This window comes from Oncorhynchus masou, chromosome 26 (genome assembly GCF_036934945.1).
Source record: "Oncorhynchus masou masou isolate Uvic2021 chromosome 26, UVic_Omas_1.1, whole genome shotgun sequence".
Taxonomy (NCBI): domain Eukaryota; kingdom Metazoa; phylum Chordata; class Actinopteri; order Salmoniformes; family Salmonidae; genus Oncorhynchus; species Oncorhynchus masou.
This window is the reverse complement of record NC_088237.1, coordinates 5977621-5999869: the sequence shown is the minus strand read 5'-3', so window position 1 is coordinate 5999869 and position 22249 is coordinate 5977621. Positions and strand designations below refer to the sequence as shown.

General features: G+C 40.7%; 1 protein-coding gene and 1 long non-coding RNA gene across 6 annotated transcripts in view; one reads left to right on the top strand and one right to left on the bottom strand.

Moving 5' to 3' along the window:
• LOC135514691 (lysine-specific demethylase 5A-like) overlaps window positions 1-18175 on the bottom strand; it is a 40770-nt gene extending 22595 nt beyond the window's left edge. For 2 of the 5 annotated variants that reach the window (XM_064938207.1, XM_064938209.1), the window contains exons 1-11: window positions 17399-18175; window positions 16183-16260; window positions 15441-15563; window positions 15020-15190; window positions 12831-13007; window positions 10636-10714; window positions 4168-4259; window positions 3773-3940; window positions 1975-2094; window positions 1563-1721; window positions 1117-1298 (exon numbers count right to left, since the gene is read on the bottom strand). In XM_064938207.1, coding sequence (XP_064794279.1) covers window positions 1117-1298; window positions 1563-1721; window positions 1975-2094; window positions 3773-3940; window positions 4168-4259; window positions 10636-10714; window positions 12831-13007; window positions 15020-15190; window positions 15441-15563; window positions 16183-16260; window positions 17399-17545 — 1496 coding nt within the window. In that variant the 5' untranslated portion in view covers window positions 17546-18175. Of the gene's footprint in view, window positions 1-1116; window positions 1299-1562; window positions 1722-1974; window positions 2095-3772; window positions 3941-4167; window positions 4260-10635; window positions 10715-12830; window positions 13008-15019; window positions 15191-15440; window positions 15564-16182; window positions 16261-17221; window positions 17286-17398 lie in introns of those variants that run through there. The other 3 variants (XM_064938208.1, XM_064938212.1, XM_064938210.1) reach the window with 2 other exon arrangements.
• A 650-nt stretch (window positions 18176-18825) lies between these two features.
• LOC135514693 (uncharacterized) lies at window positions 18826-21150 on the top strand. The gene is made up of 2 exons (XR_010451722.1): window positions 18826-19502; window positions 20090-21150. It is a non-coding gene; the product is annotated as an uncharacterized LOC135514693 (long non-coding RNA).
• Window positions 21151-22249: the final 1099 nt, after the last annotated feature.

Sequence of the window (22249 nt, the reverse complement as noted above, 5' to 3'; positions counted from 1 at the left end):
ACTTTATGGCAGCGAGGTGTGGGGGTCCACTTGCAAAACAAGATTTCATCAAATGGGACAAACACCCCATTGAAAACCTGCATGCAGAGTATTGTAAGATTCTACTACATGTCCAGAGGAAAACAACAAACAATGCATGCAGGGCAGAATTAGCCCAATATCCACTAATAATAAAACAAAAAAAAGAGCAAATAAGTTTTGGAAACATCTACAATACAGTGACCCCCTCTCATATCACTACCAACGCTGCAATACCAAGAGCTGAGCAAAGAAAATAGTCCTCTCATCCAGCTGGTCCTGGGGCTGAGTTCACAAACCTGTTCTACTAACACACTGAAGCCTCAGTAGCAGAACATCCAAACAATCAGAATAAACCAAATTACTTCACAGTCAAAACAAAACTACATTGCTTATTGGGAAACACAAGCACAAAGCAAAATGCAGTGCTATCTGGCCCTAAATCGAAAGTACACCGTGGCTAACTATTTGACCATGGTTGCTGATCAAAACCTTAGAAAAACCTTGACAAAGTACAGACTCTCTGATGAGAGTAGGCTACCCGTCCTGTTGGGGGAGGACGCAGAGAGCTGTGGGTTGGCAGCGCATTACATTGCTGCCTGCCATAAGTTGAGGGACAGTGTCTGACAGACCAATCAACCTACACATGTACTCTACTGTATGCTTATTGTTCAATGTATGTTTATTTTGACCCTTGGTTATTGTTGTTACTGTTGTCCAATTGACAACTTTGATTCTCATTTTTTTTCATATTGTCAATATCCAAAATAAGCATTTGCAATATGTACATTGTTACGTCATGCCAATAAATTACAGACGGGCAGACATACGGGCAGAGAGAGAGAGAGGGAGAGGGGCAGACAGGCACAGAAGACAGTCAGAAGAATGAAGATGGGAGTACAATTGTATCTATGACCCATTGCAACATTGTATATGGTTTACATTGTTTAGTACATGTGTTTGTCGGTCTCTTCCTCTTCCCGCTGAGGGCTGTGTTAAGACATTTTATGTATGTCCTTTGGACTAAAATAAACAGTATTACTCAATATTTGGGCAAGCGGTCGATTTAGGACAAGGCATTTCTGTTTGTTACTTTACCAGTGCAGGAAGTTGATGGAGTAGCTCCAGTGGTCCTCGATGTGCCAGCAGAATGAGGAGAAGCACATGCCAACGTAGAGCCAGGGCACCTTCATGCCAGAGATATCTACGTTTATGTGGGTAAGGACCGACTGCTCCAAAACTGGCATGTTGTTCAGGTTCCAGCCTGAGTTGGCGTACTCCTACAGAAGAACAAGACAGAGGTGATGGAAGTTACCTACTGGTCAAAAGTAACATAAAAGCCGTTAAGGGCGTGGATTTCATACCGTAGCTCTTTCTCAATCTTAGCACGATCCCTTGTGTCCTCTCTCTACTCCATAAAAAGGCATTAGAGGACAAGGTCCGAATGTAGGAACAACGGATCTTCACCTCCAATGCGTTTTGAAAAGGCGGCGAAAGACTAACGAGAAAGAGCCTGGGTCCTTTGTCCAAGTTGGTGCAGTTACCTCTTGGTCTCCCAGCAGCCGTCTCTTGCCGTCCCTGACAGGGAAGCCACTGCCCACCTCCTTAGAGCTGATGTCAGCTCCATACTCCACAATGACATCCTCCTCGATGGAGCTCACCAGACGCCAGAACTCCTTCTCCACCAGCTCTGTCGGCACCATCTGGGGGTGCAGAGAAAGGAGAATACAAACACATGCATTGTTTACATGTGATTGGACATTAGTGGGAGAGAAAGGATAGATGTTCAACTTTAAACAGCATGAAGGATGAAAACATCACCCAAAGAAAGTGGGTCGACAGCCTCTGATTTGATTTTGAGATACAGACCTAACCTGAACATACGCATTCCAAAAGCATAGATGTTTTTTGATTCTTGCCTATAACTCAAGGTAATCGTTTGATTTTGATACGTACGTGCACGGGCATGTTGAAGTAGTCTGACTTGAAGTGGTCAGCCATCTCTCCAAAGCTCTGGAGGGTGTACTCCCTCACGGCTTGCTCAAAGCCAAACGCCTCCCGCGGCTTACTGCACTCCTGTAGGGTGAAACAGCCAGTGAGAAAACATCATCCTATCCCATAGTCCTCAACATGATTTATGTACAGAACCAGGCAAAAGTTTGGACACCTACTCATTCAAGAGTTTCTTTATTTTTACTATTCTTTACATTGTAGAATAATAGTGAAGACATCAAAACTATGAAATAAAACATGGAATCAGGTAGTAACCAAAAAAAAGAAAAAAGTGTTAAACAAATCAAAATATATTTTATATTTGAGATTCTTCACCCTTTGCCTTGACAGCTTTACTCACTCTTGGAATGCTCTCAACCAGCTTCACCTGGAATGCTTTTCCAACAGTCTTGAAGGAGTTCCCACATATGCTGAGCACTTGTTGGATACTTTTCCTTCACTCCGTGGTTCAACTCATCCCAAACCATCTCAATTGGTTTGAGGTTGGGTGATTGTGGAGGCCAGGTCATCTGATGCAGCACTTCATCACTCTCCCGCTTTGACAAATATTCCTTACACAGCCTGGAGGTGTTGAGTCATAGTACTGTTGAATAACAAATGACAGTCCCAATAAGCACAAACCAGATTGGATGGCGTATCGCTGCAGAATGCTGTGGTAGCCATACTGGTTAAGTGTGCCTTGAATTCTAAATAAATCAGACAGTGTCACCAGCAAAGCACTCCCACACCATCACACCTCCTCCTTCACGGTAAGAACCCCACATGCAGAGATCATCCGTTCACCTACTCTGAGTCTGACAAAGACACAGCAGTTGGAACCAAAAATCTCAATTTGGACTCATCAGAAACAAGGATAGATTTCCACCGGTCAAACGTCCACCGCGCATGTTTATTGGCCCAAGCAAGTCTTCTTATTGGTGTATTTTATTAGTGGTTTCTTTGCAGCAATTTGACCATGAAGGCCTGATTCATGCAGTCTCCTCTGAACAGTTGATGTTGAGATGTGTCTGTTACTTGAACTCGGTGAAGCATTTATATGGACTGCAATCGGAGGTGCAGGTAACTCTAATGAACTTATCCTCTGCTGCAGAGGTAATTGTGGGTCTTCCATTGCCTGTAGCGGTCCTCATGAGAGCCAGTTTCATCATAGTGCTTGATGTTTTTTGCGACTGAAACTTTCAAAGTTCTTTAAATTATCCGGACTGACTGACCTTCATGTCTTAAAGTGATGATGGACTGTTGTTTCTCTTTGCTTATTTGAGCTGTTCTTGACATAATATGGACTTGGTCTTTTTCCAAATAGGGCTGTCTTCTGTATACCACCCCTACCTTGTCACAACACAACTGATTGGCTCAAACGCATTAAGAAGAAAATCAATTCCACAAATTAACTTTTGACAAGGCAGACCTGTTAATTGAAATGCATTCCAGGTGACTGCCTCATGAAGCTGGTTGAGAGAACGCCAAGAGTGTGCAAAGCTGTCATCAAGGCAAAGGGTGGCTACTTTGAAGAATCTTTGTTGTAATTCTCCTTGTGATTTACATTTTTGTATGTATGCACTAAATATGGTGATGTTGTGCTGTTTGAGATGAGACACATTTTCCGAAAGGGACACAAAGAAATAATTATAACTCAAACAACTTCTGCAAAAACCTTCCATCAAGTCAGCTGTCATGTATGTTTCTCAAGTGAGGAATCGGCTTCGGAGTGGGTAGTGGAAGAGTCACCAGAGTTCCATACCTCAGCGACACACTTGGGGCATCGCCAGTCCCCCTTGGGGACATCCTGTAGGGGCGGAATCAGACAGAAGGTGTGGTAGCTATCATCACAGCCGTCACACAGCAGGAGGCGATCCTCCTCGTCGCCTCGCCCACACATCAGGCACATGTACAGGTCAATCTGGGGGATCTAGAACAGGAAATACAGAACAATAATAAAATCAGTCAAATAATTATATTCAAAAATTGGTCCAAGCAACTAAAAACATGTTTTCGTTGTTGTCCACTAGTGATTCACTTGTAAGTGAGTAGAACAGGACAATACAGAGAGAAGAAAAGTGGAAATCAACTCACACTTACAAAATTGAGATTATAGAATAATAGACAGACACATGAGGAAGTTAACTGGTGACTCACAAAGTTGACCTCCAGGGTCTCCTTGCGTGGTCGCATCTTAATGGCGAAGGCCTGGGCTTTCAGGTGACGCTGCTTCTTATTCAAACCATCTTCTTCTCATGTAACACAAGAGAATAGAATTGTTCCAATAACGAGCTGAGGAAATTGACATTACACAAATTTTATCCCCCCCCCCAAAAAAAAAATAGAGAAAAAAAACATTACACACTAATTATGCTCCAAAACATTTAATGGGTATATCAACCAACGTTTCAGCCTTCTTCAGGGTTTCATGGTAAATGATTGAACCAGGTTATGTAGACAAAACAGTGCAATTAGTGCAGCCAATGAAGAGTGAAGGGAGTATCATAGTAATTGAGGTAATGAGGGATGAACAAATGGAACTGTTAAAAAAAAAAACTTATATTTTACAGCATGCCAAGATGTAAATAATTGCTCAATGTATTCATCATCTTATATCAACATGACTAGATATAATAGAAAAATCTTGGTCCACCGAGAGTAGTCTGTTCTTTCAACCAATCCATTGGTAGACAAAACAGTGTATTTTTACATGTATAGACACACCCTATGTTTGAATGAAATGCACAGAGCTTCTCTGGTGCTTTAAGCACACCGTTGAAATAATTAAAAAGGACACACAAACGACTCAAGAGGGAGCCCAGTGGCCACGCTGCGTTAAAGAAAATTACTGTGAGTGCACCTGTGTGACTGGCACACATTCTCACTCCTCTCCAGCGAGCAGGCACTACAGCACAGCAAGTGTTCATCGTGCTGTCCGTGCTGAAGCTGCAACATAAGTACAGCCATTTAATGTCTTAAGTTTTCAGTCAGAGGGACAAGTATGTTACAGTAGTATTACAGCATAGCAAAGATTTACAACAGCTGAATTTGAGAAATTGCTTTACCAAACATATTGCGGTAGCTTGAGGCTAGGTGCTCACAGAAATCAGTAGGCTATTAAACAAGACACTCAAAACAGGCAACAGAAGCAGGATCTGTCTTATTTCTGTAGATGTATATGGATAATTTTTTTTAAAACAAGGCACTTTTAACAGTTATGCTATTGATTATAGGCCTAATTAAGTTGGAGTTTCCTCTTGCCTCAATTTTCATAGTCAATTAGAGCAAAAATTGTTTTCTCGTCGCTTCACTCCGCTGCTGCCTCCACCTCTTAGTTCACAACACCAATATGCTGGTTAACTTCGCTATTATGCACATAGCAACATATAGGGAAAGGTGCCAATTCAACGACGCACTGAAGATGTCTGTCTGTCGTTCTGAAGCAAACTATCCATCCCGGGAGAAAACACATTTATCATAGTCAAATAGTGTTCACTAATGTTGCACCATTATTCTTACATAACATAACCATTTACAATTTCAGAAGCATGTCAGAGTGATGGACTGCGGGATCCCTATGGCTTCAGCAATGGATTAGTCCACTGAGGCATGTGAATCAAACGGCTGTCTTGTGCAAAATAAGAATACACATCTAGTTTTAGAACACCTACTCATTTAAGGGTTTTCATTTTGACCATTTTCTACATTGTAGAATAATAGTGAAGATGTAAAAAACTATGAAATAAGATATGGAATCATGTCGTAACCAAAAAAGGTGTTTAACAAATCTAAATATATTTAAGATGATTCAAATTGCCACCCTTTGCCTTCATGACAGCTTTGCACACTCTTGGCATTCTCTCAACCAGCTTCATGGATGAGGTCACCAGTGGTGTAAATTAGTTAAGTAGTACTTTAAAGTATTTTTACATTTGACAACTTCTCCTTCACTCCTAAATAAAATAAAGTACTTTTCACTCCATACATTTACCCTGACACTCAAAGGTACATATTACATGTTGAATGCCTAGCAGGACAGGAAAATGATCCAATTCATGCATTTATCAAGAGAACATTTAAGAGCAATGGAGGCCACTTTTGGACCTTCAATGCTCCAGATCTGTGCCTCGACACAATCCTGTCTTGGAGCCCTACGACCAATTCCTTTGACCAGAAATAGTTTACTTTTAAAAGTACTACTAAGTAGATTTTGGGGTATCTGTACTTTATACACTGCTCAAAAAAATAAAGAGAACACTAAAATAACACATCTAAGATCTGCAGGAATGAAATATTTTTATTAAATACTTTTCTTTACATAGTTGAATGTGCTGACAACAAAATCACACAGAAATGATCAATGGAAATCAAATGTATCAACCCATGGAGGTCTGGATTTGGAGTCACACTCAAAATGAAAGTGGAAAACCACACTACAGGCTGATCCAACTTTGATGTAATGTCCTTAAAACAAGTCAAAATGAGGCTCAGTATTGTGTGTGGCCTCCACGTGCCTGTATGACCTCCCTACAACGCCAGGGCATGCTCCTGATGAGGTGGCGGATGGTCTCCTGAGGGATCTCCTCCCAGATCTGGACTAAAGCATCCGCCAACTCCTGGACAGTCTGTGGTGCAACGTGGTGTTGGTGGATGGAGCAAGACATGATGTCCCAGATGTGCTCAATTGGATTCAGGTCTGGGGAACAGGCGGGCCAGTCCATAGCATCAATGCCTTCCTATTGCAAGAACTGCTGACACACTCCAGCCACATGAGGTCTAGCATTGTCTTGCATTTGGAGGTACCCAGGGCCAACCGCACCAGCATATGGTCTTACAAGGAGTCTGAGGATCTCATCTCGGTAACGAATGGCAGTCAGGCTACCTCTGGCGAGCACATGGAGGGCTGTGCGGCCCCCCAAAGAAATGCCACCACACACCATGACTGACCCACCGCCAAACCGGTCATGCTGGAGGATGTTTCAGGCAGCAGAACGTTCTCCACGGCGTCTCCAGACTCTGTCACGTGCTCAGTGTGAGCCTGCTTTCATCTGTGAAGAGCACAGTGCGCCTATGGCGAATTTGCCAATCTTGGTGTTCTCTGGCAAATGCCTAACGTCCTGCACGGTGTTGGGCTGTAAGCACAACCCCCACCTGTGGACGTCGGGCCCTCATACCACCCTCATGGAGTCTGTTTGAGCAGACACATGCACATTTGTGGCCTGCTGGATGTCATTTGCAGGACTCTGGCAGTGCTCCTCCTGCTCCTCCTTGCACAAAGGCGGAGGTAGCAGTCCTGCTGCTGGGTTGTTGCCCTCCTACGGCCTCCTCCACATCTCCTGATGTACTGGCCTGTCTCCTGGTAGCGCCTCCATGCTCTGGACACTACGCTGACAGACACAGCAGACCTTCTTGCCACAGCTCGCATTGATGTGTCATCCTGGATGAGCTGCACTACCTGAGCCACTTGTGTGGGTCGTAGACTCAGTCTCGTGCTACCACTAGAGTGAAAGCACCGCCAGCATTCAAAAGTGACCAAAACATCAGCCGGGAAGCATAGGAACTGAGAAGTGGTCTGTGGTCTCCACCTGCAGAACCACTCCTTTATTGGGAGTGTCTTGCCTATAATTTCCACCTGTTGTCTATTCCATTTGCACAACAGCATGTGAAATTTATTGTCAATCAGTGTTACTTCGTAAGTGGACAGTTTGATTTCACAGAAGTGTGATTGACTTGGAGTTACATTGTGTTGTTTAAGTGTTCCCTTTATTTTTTTGAGCAGTGTATTTTTGACTAGTTTTACTTTACTACATCCCAAAAGAAAATATACTTTTTACTTAGATTTACCCTGACACCCAAAAGTACCCGTTACATTTGGAATGCTTAGCAGGACAGGAAAATGGTCCAAATCACGCACTTATCAAGAGAACCTCCCTGGTCATCCCTACTGCCTCTGATCTGTCAGACTCACTAAACACAAATGCTTCGTTTGTAAATGAGTGTTGGATTGTGCTCCTGGTTATCCGTAAATTCAAATGAAAATAGTGCCGTCTGGTTTGCTTAATATAAAGAATTTGAAATGATTTATGCTTTTCATACTTAAGTATATTTTAGCAATTACATTTACTTTTGATACTTACGTATACTTAAAAACATACACTTTTAAACGTTTACTCAAGTTGCATTTTACTTGATGACTTCCACTTTTACTTGAGTAATATTTCTTTAAAAAAAAAATTTCCCTTTTACTCAAGTATGCCAATTGGGTACTTTTTCCACCACTGCCTTTGACCTCATGATTGGTTTTTGCTCTGACATGCACCATCAACTGTGGGCCTTATACAGACCGGTGTGTGCCTTTCCAGGTATTGTCCAATCAATGAAATTTACCACAGGTGGACTGCAATCAAGTTCTAGAAAAATCTCAAGGATGATAAATGGAAACAGGAGCTCAATGTCAAGTCTCATAGCAAAGGGTCTGAATACTTATGTAAATAACATATGCTTTAAAAAATGTATAAATAAGCAAACATTTCTAAAAACCTGTTTTCCTTTGTCATTATGGGTATTATTTTTATAGTTCCTCAATGTTGTTTTTTATCATACATTTTATAATAAGGCTGAAACGTAACAAAATATGGAAAAAGTGAAGTGTCTGAACAACACCGATACCGATTATTGGAGGACCCAAAAAAAAGCTGATACCGATTAATCGGCTGATTTCTTTTTAATATTTACTTGTAATAATGACAAGTACAACAATACTGAATGAATACTTATTTTAACTTAATATAATCAATTTAGCCTCAAATAAATAATGAAACATGTTCAATTTGGTTTAAATAATGCAAAAACAAAGTGTTGGAGAAGAAAGTAAAAGTGCAATGTGTATTAACATGAGACTTCAATATTCCCAGGTAAGAAGTTTTAGGTTGTAGTTATTATAGGAATTATAGGACTATTTCCCTCTATACCATTTGTATTTCATATACCTTTGACTATTGGATGTTCTTAAAAAGCACTTTATTATTGCCAGTGTAACAGTATAGCTTCCATCCCTCTCCTCGCCGGTACCTGGGCTCGAACCAGGAACACATCGACAACAGCCACCCTCGAAGCAGCGTTACCCATACAGAGCAAGGGGAACAACTACTCCCAAGTCTCAGAGCGAGTGACGTTTGAAACGCTATTAGCGCGCACCCCGGTAACTAGCTTGTCATTTCACATCGGTTACACCAGCCTAATCTCGGGAATTGATAGGCTTGAAGTCATAAACAGTGCAATACTTGAAGCATTGCGAAGAGCAGCTGGCAAAACGCACAAAAGTGCTGTTTGAATGAATGCTTACGAGCCTGCTGGTGCCTACCATCGCTCAGTCAGACTACTCTATCAAATAATAGACTTAATGATAATAATAACACACAGAAATACAAGCCTTAGGTCATTAATGTGGTCAAATCCGGAAACTATCATTTCGAAAACAAAACGTTTATTCTTTCAGTGAAATACGGAACCGTTCCATGTTTTATCTAACGGATGGCATCCATAAGTCTAAATACTGCTGTTACATTGCACAACCTTCCAAGTTATGTCATAATTACGTAAAATTCTGGCAAACTAGTTCGCAATGAGCCAGGCGTCCCAAACTGTTGCATATACCCTGACTCTGCATGCAATGAACGCAAGAGAAGTGACACAATTTCACCTGGTTAATATTGCCTGCTAACCTTTCTTTTAGCTAAATATGCAGGTTTAAAAATATATACCTCTGTATTGATTTTAAGAAAGGCATATGTTTATGGTTAGGTACACGTTGGAGCAACGACAGTCCTTTTTCGCGAATGCGCACCGCATCGATTATATGCAACGCAGGACACGCTAGATAAACTAGTAATATCATCAACCATGTGTAGTTATAACTAGTGATTGATTGATTTTATAAGATAAGTTTAATGCTAGCTAACAACTTACCTTGGCTTCTTACTGCATTTGCGTAACAGGCAGGCTCCTCGTGGAGTGCAATGTAATCAGGTGGTTAGAGCGTTGGACTAGTTAACGGTAAGGTTGCAAGATTGAATCCCCCGAGCTGACAAGGTAAAAATCTGTCGTTCTGCCCCTGAACGAGGCAGTTAACCCACCGTTCCTAGGCCGTCATTGAAAATAAGAATGTGTTCTTAACTGATTTGCCTCGTTAAATAATGTTGTTAAAAAGATAAAAACAACAAAAATATATATTTTTTTTTAAATAGGCTAAATCGGGATCCAAAAATACAGATTTCCAATTGTTATGAAAACTTGATGTCGGCCCTAATTAATCGGCCATTCCGATTAAATCGGTCGACCTCTAGTCTGAATAGTTTCCGAATGCACTGTATAGTGCCATTATATTTCCTACATACTTTATATCTGGTTTAAGTTTACACTGAAAGTATTTTAACATTCCGAAAACGCATTTACAAATTATTCAAAAAATAATAAATAAAAAGTTTGGACTTAAGCGTCCCGAAAAAATGTTGAGGCGGGCTGCCCAACAGTTTCAAAAGTAGAAAAATCCCTGAACACTTACTTGTCGTTGCAGCATCTGCTCTGAGTAAGTGAAGTCAAATAAATACGAGCTAAGTTCCTTACCAGCTGGTACAATCTCTAACCCAACCATCTTGGGAACACTGCCAAAGATATGCAGGGTCTTGGGCTCTTTGATTTCCCGCTAGGAGAGGAGACAAAAACATAATACAACATCAAGGAACGTTCCTGGGACAAGTCCAAAATGTCACTCTTTTCCCTATATTGAGCACTACTATTGACCAGAGCATTATGCAGGCCCGGTCAAATGTAGTGTAATATATAGGGAATAGGGTGCTATTTCAGATGCAGAGTCCTGGAGAGATGTCCAGGAAACAGTTTGTCATTCCAACAGGATCGACAAACATCAGCCACTGACCCCATCGAGAGTTCCACTGACTGCAGCTGGGGAATCTAGGACATGAAGGGGCAGAAGCTGGGTTGCTGTTCATTTAAAAGGTAGCCAACAATAGTAATGTGATATTGGGCTTGGATAATCAATGAATCCATGGCGATACCTCTGTAGGCTGTATAATGTATGTCATTTGGATGTCTTTATGCCAAAATACACAAACAAAACTGTATTTTACTTGTCACATGCGCCAACTACAACGGGTTACCTTAGTGAAATTCATAGTTACAAGCCCTTAACCAACAATGCTTTGAGAAGAAAATAATGTAAACAAAATAGATAAGCAGAAAATAAAAAAAGTTACAAATAATTCAAACAGCAGCAGTAATACAGTAAGTTAACTCTGGACTAACTCTAGCAGGGTCTCCATTAACTGGTAGTAGCTGGCTTCTGGCGGATAAAGGTTTTTTTAAACGCAGAAAAATAAAATTGCCGGTGGCAAATTTTCTGGGGGAATAAGAAAAGAATCACATTGCGAAATAGTGCTTATCGGTCTACAGGTGAATTTGCATACTGTTATGGAATTAAATTGGCACGCGTACAGTATATTCGTTACGTATCTTATTCATCACACGCGTACAGATATAGAGCCTTTGAGCAGAAAATCTGTCAAGAAAGCACAAGACCTGCTGCTACAGTATCTCAAACAGCAAATGCATAGGCAACGGTAGACAGGTTTCATCAGCGCATCACACACACCACTTTTCAATGAATTTGAGACCGTATGCATTTTGAAAACATATACTTAATTGTTTGAAACCTGAACGTTTTAATACATGAGGCACGTCTTAACTTGCTTAAAAGTAGTTGAGCAAAAAAATCAGACCATATCCACAAAGGTAATTATTTTATATCACCTTTCTTTCATTGTCCAGTAGCGAAAGGAACAATCATATTAGATCTGTACTCTTTCTACATTTCTAATGGATATTTTCATCTCTGTCACCTGAAACCACTCGCATGTGCCCTTTTGACAGCCGTGTTCTCACCAATTGCATTATTTGCGCATAGACTGCTACACATTGCTGCGCTTATGTGAAAAAATAGTTTGTAATGTGAAGAAATAGTAATATCAATATTAAGCTACATTTTCTAACCTGTTGCATCAGACTAATTGCTTTTTAAAGTTTTCTATGTAGCCTAGACCTACTGTCCCAAAGTCAGTTTGGATAGGCTTTCTTTCTCGACAAACTGACCAATAGAATAGGTAAACTTTTCTACTACGGGGATATCAGTTTGACATAGGCTAGTAATTTTGCTATTCGTTATGCGTCTTGTTGGCTAAGAAAACTCTGTACGTCCTGTATATAGCCTCGCTACTGTTATTTTATGGTTGATCCTTAATTATTTTTTTTATTTTTTTTACTTCAGTTATTTTTGTAAATAGTTAAAACACTTTTTGTAGAACTGCACTGTTGGTTAAGGGCTTGTCAGTAAGCATTTCACTGTAAGGTGTTGTATTCTGCACTTGTGACAAATACAATTTACAAGCCCTTACAGTAACCACATGACCCCATGACACAGGGTGACGAGCAGATTTGCCAAGAGAGAGAAATATCTCTTGATGTTATGGGCACTTTGCGCAGACAGAGCGCACGCAAGGCTAAGGCTCTCTGGCTATTGAGAATGTAGCTAATGAGTCCAGAGCCAGCACACAGGCTGCAAAGGCCCTCTTGCTAATGAGAATGTATCCCCATCCAGCAATTGCATTTCCAGTACCACAAACAGTCCACAAACAAGTTAGGCAAAAAAACAGAAGAGTAAAAAGGCAGATATTTTTAGTAAATCACCATGTGAAATCAAAATGAAAGTGATAAAATAAAATATAAAAACAGTCTCCGGTGATCACCTCATCACCGACCTCAGACTTCAGACGGCGAGAGCGTCGCTCAGGGAGCGGGCAGTCCTTGTTCGGAGTCCCGTCACTCAGGCTGTCCCTCTCTCTGTCCTCTTCATCCTCCTCTTCCCCCATGCCCTCGTCCTGCTCCTCTCCATCATCTCCCTCCTCGTACAGACGGTGGATACCCTGAGGGGGACAGAGAAGTTAGGGAGCAGAGGTAAAAGACCACAGAGGCAGGAGAACACCTACAAACCCACTTCGCAACAAGGTGGTGGTATGGTATGTTTTACTGTTGCAGATGTAAGGTGTTGGTTGCTAGCTTCTTGGAGTGGTTGAATAGAGCAGGGATTAGTAACATTTATACCATGGCATTGTTGAATACACATTTCTGATTGGCATTATAGAGCATGCATTATTTAAGTGATAATGCCCGATAAGCCAGTATTGGAGGATATATTGGAATGGGTGTTGTTTGTCTTCCCTTGGGCCTAACCGTGCCAATATATCCTCCAAACACCGGCTTCAAGGGCATTATCACTTTTATACAACAGGTTACATATTCAAATAATGACTAACATATTTTCATTAAAAGCATTATTTTGATTAATTTATTCATACTATTTAATCATTCTACAAGATATAGTCCCTACATAAAATCTGGGGTTGCTACCCAAGCCAGCTGGTCATGCATTCTATTGGTTCAGTTGCTAGAGACACGACCCAGTCGTTCAGTCTTTTTGTTCGTTCAAAACGTTGCATTGCCTTACTGGCTGGCAAAGTTTTTATCCCGTCGAGAAGCGCTAACTTAGTCATGTCAAACAATGAAGTGCGATTTCATCTGGCATATAAACTGTGCTCTCGTCAGCACACTGTTGAGCAAGCCAACACAGTAACACAATCACTTCAAACACAAGCTGTAAAGACTGCAAACTAGCTGCACTTTGTTTTGTTTGACCTTTTGTCAATTGACATTTCTTTGTATATGTCCATAAAAATGATGCCAGCTGATTAATGATTTTAACTGAATGAGAAACGCTGCCTGCCTCTGTCTTGTCCTGACTCCCACACGTTCATTACTATGGGAGAGCTGGAGATCCAATTTGAATATTGCAACAATATCACAAATGTCTGAGACAGACAAAGTTTATACTAATCTTCGCTGTTGAAAATTAAATGTTACTCTAAAAGAAATGTGAGAATATCTAGATGCTTTTTATAGTGGAGATACAGTTTATAATTTGCCTGGCTGGCTGATGAGAAAGTGGATTGCGTAGTCAGACGGAACAGAGTAAATAGGCATTTTAACATCATAGATTTAGCTGGTGGAAACTTGTGGAATAGACACTGGCTGGAATGCGCATTTAACCAATCAGCAATAGGCTCACCCGTTGTATAATTCTCTATAACACATGGTATATCTGCACGGTAGCATTCAATGGCTATAGTTCGTTCTATGTTTGAGCTTCTTTTGAAAGCAAAATTCTAATGAAAAACATTATTGAATTTGATTTTCATAATGGCAAGCTAGGACTGATGGTTTGGTTAGCTAAACTAGCAAGTCTGATTGGTTAGCAAAGGCACCTACTGTAGCTATCTAGTAAACTTGCTAGCTATTCCAGTGGATGTTGAACACATTTCTAGCTGCAAAGGTGTTAAATTATAGCCAAGGTATAAAAGGGATAATCAACTTGAGGCTGTGTTCTCTGGAAAAAAAATGCAACTCCGTAGAAGGTTAGTTCCATTCCACTAGCGCGTTTTGGAAACCACCTTCCACATCGTTCATTATTTTCCATAGAACGCATTGCCCCTCGTTGAACCAGAAGAGGCTGGTGGGAGGAACTATAGGAGGACGGGCTCATTGTAATGGCTGGATTGAGTCTATCCCAGCCATTACAATGAGCCTGTCCTCCTATAGCTCTTCCCACCAGCCTCCTCTGTTCAGAACACTGTTCCAAATGTGGCTGTAGCATGACAAAGCACAAAAGGAAAGAACCACATGACAGGGTATTGACATGAGTTGTGAGTATGTAAACGTGTGAATACACAGCACAAACCTATGATAATCCACACCTAACACTTGCCGAAAGAAGGCTGAATCAATTCACTACCTCTATTGACAACACAGAAACATTTCTCAGACTCCACAGACACCTAGACTAAATGTTATTGTGTGCATGGGTCGGCCAATAAGTGCTTACAGTGAGCGTTGCTCCAGACTGGAAGAGCTCATAGGGGTAGAGGATCCTCTCAAAGTGGGACCGCAGCAGAGAGCCCATACCTTTCCCCGGGGGGAAACCCATTCTGCTGGCCACCTTGGACCATCTCTTCTCCTTACACACTGTTCCAAAGCCTCCCTCAGAGGAGACAATCTGAAATACAATGTTTTTTTAGTAAGATGGTTGTGGTTGACTCATACACAAAAAGCATATTTTCAGAAAACTAAGGAGACATTCAAATGTACACCAGCACTTAGCACCTCGTTGTTGTCCTAAAACAAAATCCAAAACAAAAGACTTACTCCTCAGGTATAAATAAATTACAGTATACTTACAAACACCACCCTGCATGTTTATAAAAAACAATATACTGTTCAGTGTAATGGTCTGACTCCGGTCTTACCTTGCTGAGCTGGTACAGATCAAGGATCTTCCTCTCCACATGAGGGAAGCGCAGCCTGGACCCCTGCAGCTCCCAGAACTTGGCAATCTGATCCAGGAAGTTGAGCTTGACTCGAGTGAGGGCCTGAAAGCAATGGGAGAGGTGAGGGAAGGGAAGGGTACACAAACACATGAAAGTCAATTAAAATGAAAAATCTGGCACACTCCACCATAAACAGGAGTATAAAGAGGTCTCTTTGGGTGCTGAATCCTAGGAGAAATCAAAGTAAAGACAAAGCCTACACATTCCAGTGAGTAATATCCTTTAAAAACTCTTAATGTAGGCTAAGCTACAACTTTTCTGACCATAAAAACCCTTCCTAAAGCAGGCCTTGGCCTACCACCTATTCAGTCAGCGCTGTTAACTCAGTCATTGTATTCAAGAGTGCTGCCCCCAAAATGTGACGACAGCTGCAGTCAATGCACATAAGGTCTGCACTGTCCAGACACAACAACGTATAGGCTACCTCTTCACACAAAAAAAACATGAGTATTCATAGACCACTACATCTTTATTAAAAGACATAATAACATATGGTTAAATAACATACATCAGTTAATGACTGACAAACTCAGCTGAATTGACTACTTACTTAGGCAATACCTCTCTTTAGGCCTATACCTTATAATGACTACAAACAGGCCACCTAACTATATTTCCAACATAGCCTTCACAGTGTTGTAACTAGGAACAGTATACTTACCTCTAATTCATTGAGTCTCTGGACTCTGGGAGTGAAGCGGAAGTTGCGTACGTCGCAGGCGAAAGGGGGTGCCCAGTCCTAACAGACAGAAGATTACAATTGAAACCAAATTAACAACTTTGGTTCAGATTTTCATACAATGAAGTAATGAGGAAGTAAAAGCAACAATAAAAAAGAAAACACTTGTAAACATAAACATTACATAACACTTCAAATCCCATTCACACAAAAATATAGGGATGTGTGGATACAGATTAGGAAAGAGTCCGGCACAGGAAATTAGATGTATTAAAAAAAAAACACATAAAACCTATAAAAACGTTTCAAATCGATCCGACATTACTGGATATGACACAAATAATTTAAGTCCCTGTAGTCTAAATGCGTCAAAGCCTTATACCCATAAGACAAATAATATTGGAGCACAGTGCATCAAAGAAAACCTCCCAGAAGCAACTGTCAAGTTTCAGTTGGTGCAAAATAGACCAAATATAAGAGGGTTAGCCTAATCACGCAAAAGGTTCCATGTGGGAAATAAGAGTAAGAGAGAAAAAAATACAAAAAGGGCAATATTAGACATACATTTGATTTGCACACGGCCAAATATGAAAAAGACGAAAAGTAGAGCATTAAGGTTCTAATTCCACGTCCTGCTACTGTTAGCCTATCCCCCCCAAAAAATATATATTACTCTTTACAGCTAAATACATGGATATTGTTGATATTGTAGTCATGATGTAATAAAGACTTGAAAATGTAGGGCATCAAATGAAAAGCACCTAGAAGTTCATTTCAAATTCTTAATAGTTCAAAAATGTATCTAGACGTCATCTAATTCGTGTAACGTTACTTGATATTCCGAAAGTAAGTTGCGATCAGTCCAGGAAACACCAAAAAAAGAAAACAAAGAGTCATAGACGGGAGTCTGGAATAGAGGCCGCTGTTTTAAAGGCGACTTTACTCTAACTGTTTGGCAAAATATAAACATCCAAAATCATTGTTTAAATAAAAAGATTAACAAACATGAAATTTGACTCACATTTGACCTCCACAAGTGAAACATTCAACGAGTAAAATGGCCTTACCCAACTAAAAATGTGCGTCGGGCTAGGCCGAAAATACCATAAGTAGATGACATGGGCACAAACCAACGCAGGCGTAAATCTTAAAATGGAAGCAATGTGTTATATTCCAAAAGCAGAAACAGTGAGGTTACCTCGGGCGGTCGAATTTTGCAGATGCCAGTTCTCTCTGCAATAGGTCGAATCTTGTTTATAAATCCTAGTGGATCCGAAAAATCTTCCCAACTCGGCTCAAAAACTGGGCACTCGGGAGGGGGTACGAATTCAGCAAAATCGGACATGATGAAATCACAACTGTTAAATTTTCTTTAAAAAGCCAATCGTACTTGTGTTAAAAATGTATTATGTTGACATCTGTGAGTGACATCAGTCCATGATTAGGCCATCTTTCAATTAGCACACATATTGTTGCTTCGGCAACTTCTCCTTCATGTTCATGATTGTTTTAGTATCAAGAAAAAATCATTTCAATGAAGACAATTTCTTGATATGCCAACAGCTGGGCGACATGACAATATTGTTGAGTTGACGTCTCAAAGACAAAACTGTAAAAATATCAAAAATAAAATGTCCATTCCTATTCCATTTTAAGGAAATTACTGGGCCAAGCCGGGCGGCGTCCACCCCCACCACTCCTGTGCAGCAACGTAAACTGCAGAACTGAGAACTACCTGGAGCGCAGGACAAGATCAGTCAAAAGCGCCATCGCTCCCCTGGACATATGATCCCCCATCAAAATAAAAACGGCCGGAAAAAAATGCATTTATAACTATTCTAAGCTCCATATTCATCGAATAAACATTATCCACATTATTTGCGATTTCACTTTTGAATATCCATCGGTTATGACATCTTCATGTGCCAGGATATTGTATTATTTTATCCAGATTTCGCAATATCATCCATTTAAAGTTGCGCCTCAGTGATTATCCAATCTAATTATGCCATTCTTGAGTCGTTTTCCAGCCTAAATGAGTGCGATCCTCTTTCATCCGGACGAGAAGCTGATGACCATCAACATTGAAACGAGGGCAGTTAGCTAGCAATTAGCGCACATTGTTGATCAAACCGTGTCCACTCCGACGTCCATTCATTTGAAGGAGAACGTTAACTTAGCTAGCTCGTCGCTCCAACAGACAGGGGGATCCGTGGAGTTGAAGGGTCGACCTTCCCGATGCAGCAACAGACGTTATTTGCTCCACAGTAAACCAGACAAGCTAATTGAAACCATTCTCATGCATACGGTTATCCTGCTTCGTGTCACTCGAGTACTTCTAGCTGCTGTTGTCATTAAAAACGACGATACTTCCTAGCTAATTTAGCCTAGCCACACGGTGCTGTGACTGCTTGCTAGTTGCTGGCGAAAAACTTCGCATGGTCTTTCTTTAGTTTGCTCGCACAGTTCTAGAACAATATACCTTTTTTCAGGATAAACATTTCGTCTAAAATTGTTCATTAGACGCCTATGTTGCTCAACACTTTGGACTTTCCAATATTGTATATATTGAGATACTATCCACCTTTCTTTTGCTAGCAATGACCATATCACTACCATGTACCAATCCTCCACTTCCGCCTCCACATCCGCTTCAATAAAACTAGAACCATGGTTTTACTTATTTCCTAATACAAAATCATGTCTCCAGATATGTGTACATCAACATTTATGGTATATTTGTTGTAGTTTTGTAAGGTACTCCGTTCTTAACCAAGTGGGGGAAAAAACATCCTCACAAATCGCGCTTTCAAGACCACTCAGATTCGGGGGGGAAAAGAGGTCAAATCGTGACGTAAGGGATATTGAGGTCGGAGAATTCGGAGCTCGAGGACGATCCAATTTTCCGACTTGGAATTTCGAGTTGGATGACCGTTCAAAACAAATTTTCCAATTCCAAACACATTTTTTCCGAATTGCAAGTTGTATTGAACACACTGAGGTCAAATGTCGGAGATTCCCGAGTTTCCAGTTGAATGGAACGCTGCATGAGCTCCGACTTTTCTCCCATTATGCCCTCTTCGTTTTTTTATGTAACTAGGCAAGTCAGTTAAGAACAAATTCTTATTTATTTCTAAACCGGGACAACGCTGAGCCAATTGTGCGCCGCACTATGGGACTCCCAATCACAGCCAGTTGTGATACAGCCTGGATTCGAACCAGAGTGTTTGTAGTGACGCCTCTAGCACTGTATCAGGAAATGAAAGCAGTATCAGGAAATCTCCATAACAGATTTTTCGGCAGTTAAGTGTAACAACTAAACATTATTTATAAAAGCAATCTATTCATATATATTTTTTCACAATGTATTTTCTTGACAAGCATGATTGATAACTGTTCTTGTAGTTTATGGTTGACCATCTGGTTGGCCATTAGCCAATCGGCGTTTCAACGAGTTCAAAGCATGTGTGAATGCATCCAAATTGCAACGAGTAATTACCACCTTCCCATGTGGTTATGCTGCGTTTATGTGCTCGTCGGAGTATTTGATTTCGATAAAATAGCTTTGTTTCATTCATTTGCTTTTTGGTCTGACTCTGCAAACTTGTTAGATGCATTTGCTGTTTGTTTTGCTTGTTTTTCAGTTTATGTTGTGCCCAATAGAAATTAATGATAAATAATGTATTTTAGGAAGGTAGAAAGAAAGTAATTTGAACCGGTGATTCATAACATTTGGTACATTTGGATCAGTTTGGGGTCCTGGGGACCGATGCACTCAAATCTTAAACATTTGAACCGGGGACCAATACCTATCATGAATCGTTACATCCCTAATGTTTCCTACTCTCCTTGTCTGTTCCAATCTCACTGTGTATTTGCTTCCTTTCAGGACTAGAAGACACTGGGTATCTCTCCTCTGATGGCTGCCATGAATGGTCACGTCCCTGCGGTCAAGCTGCTGCTGGACATGGGCTCAGACATCAACACTCAGATCAAGACTAAACGTAACACAGCACAGACCCTGGCCTGCCAACGTGGAGCACTGCGTCAAGGTGAGAGCAGCCATCATCGGCTGAACCTGACATGGTATGTTATCTGGGCTAGAGTCAAAGACATTAGGAATGATGTTTGGTGTTAGACTGTTTGGTGCAGTATGTCACTGACCCATACCTTCTCTCTGATTGGTCAAACTCCTCTCATGGAGGCTGTGTCAGATGGCTATACTAAGATGGGGCTTGTGCTACTGGACAAGAGCGCTTACGTCACCTGTCCAAACCTCCCAAGACACCGTGTGCACCATTGCTGCAGACAAGGGCCACTACAAGTTCTGTGAGCTCCTCATCAACACGTAATTACTGTTACAGTCTACCTTCAGTATGAGAGTGATTTCAGTCAGAATACCATTCCTCTCCAGTTTCATTGCTCAGACCTGCAACTCGTCTCTGAGTGAGTTATTACAGTGTTATAACCAGCAGTGTGTGTAGTTCGGCATTTGCTTCTTGCTAAAGTCCAAACTATTCACATTTCCTCTCTCCTTTAGTCTGGTCCATCTCAGAGCTGTGACCAATCAAATAAATTCAAATCAAAGTTTATTGTGCACCGAATACAACAGGTGTTGTAGACCTTATAGTGAAATGCTTACTTACAACCCTCATATCCCGGGCATAACATGTGACTTCAATCTGAGTGAATATGTATTCTGTTGTAGATGGTGCTCTGCTCCCTACCCTGTGATTTGTTGTATGAATTGCTGTGATTTGAGGCTGTAGTTTATGTTTTATTTTTATTTTATTTGTGTGTATAAAGGAACACTGCTGTGGTGGCTGTGTGGCTCAGGGCTATGTTCCCTACTCCCTACAAAGCATTTTGTTGTATAAATTGTAATAATATAATTTTTTTCTTGTTTTTCTTCTTTTGTTTTTTGGTATAAAATATAATTCTGAGCAATGACTTAATGTCTACTTGTTAATTGTTTCAGGTTGTTAGTTTACAACTATCAGGGGGGTTGAAGGATAATATGAATTTCCATCAGGACACTTCTGAGGGGACGCTGGCGATACACCTGCAGGATCGACTTATTTCTGGCAGACAGAATGGGCCGATTCTGGGCAGTCCTTCAATATGACATCGTTGCTAGCTGGGTAAAATGTCAGAAGATATTTTAGTTTTAGTTACAGCACAATAAAAAAGCAATACAAATTGTCGTTACCGCCACCAACTTGTACGGGGTGTAATAAAAGCCATGGTTGAAGCTTTTTGCCTACTGTAAACATTGCACTCAGAAATGAGGATATAAATAGTACCCCATACTGATCCAAATGTAGCATGCGTCGGTCAGAAAATCGATTCAAATGTTACGAATCGCCACTTCACTAAATGTTTTTGTTCAAATTACTTTCTATCTACCTTCCTAAAATACATTATTTACCATTCATTTCTATTGGACACAACATAATCTGAAATCAACCAAAACAAACAGCAAATGCATCCAACAAGCTTGTAGAGTCACAAGCTTGATTTAATCATTGAGTGCTAGGAATATGGGACCAAATACTAAGTGCTTGACTACTTTAAGACGCATAAGCGAATTTGTTCCAATACTTTTGGTCCCCTAAAATGGGGGGACTATGTACAAAAGTGATGTCATTTCTATGGATTATTTGATATGGATTACAATACCATCCAATTAAAGCGGACAGTCTGCACTTTAACCTTATAGTCATTGTGTCATTTCAAATCCAAAGTGCTGGAGTACAGAGCCAACACAACAACAAAATTGTCACTGTCCCAACACTTTTGGAGCTCACTGTATGTTGACAGTCATTGATCTACAAGTCATTTTGCATGAAGAACAAGTCCTGGCAATATCAGTAGCTTTGTCAAACTGAGCGCTGTCTACAGCTTCGCATGTTGACCACGGAGAGGTAGGCCTATACCTGATCTGGCACATCTGTGCATCTCCTTCAGCATTGAAATGTTTGTAAAATGTTTTGCGCAGTATTATACTTTATTAGTTGAGTGAAAACCAATGTCATATTCTAGGTTATTT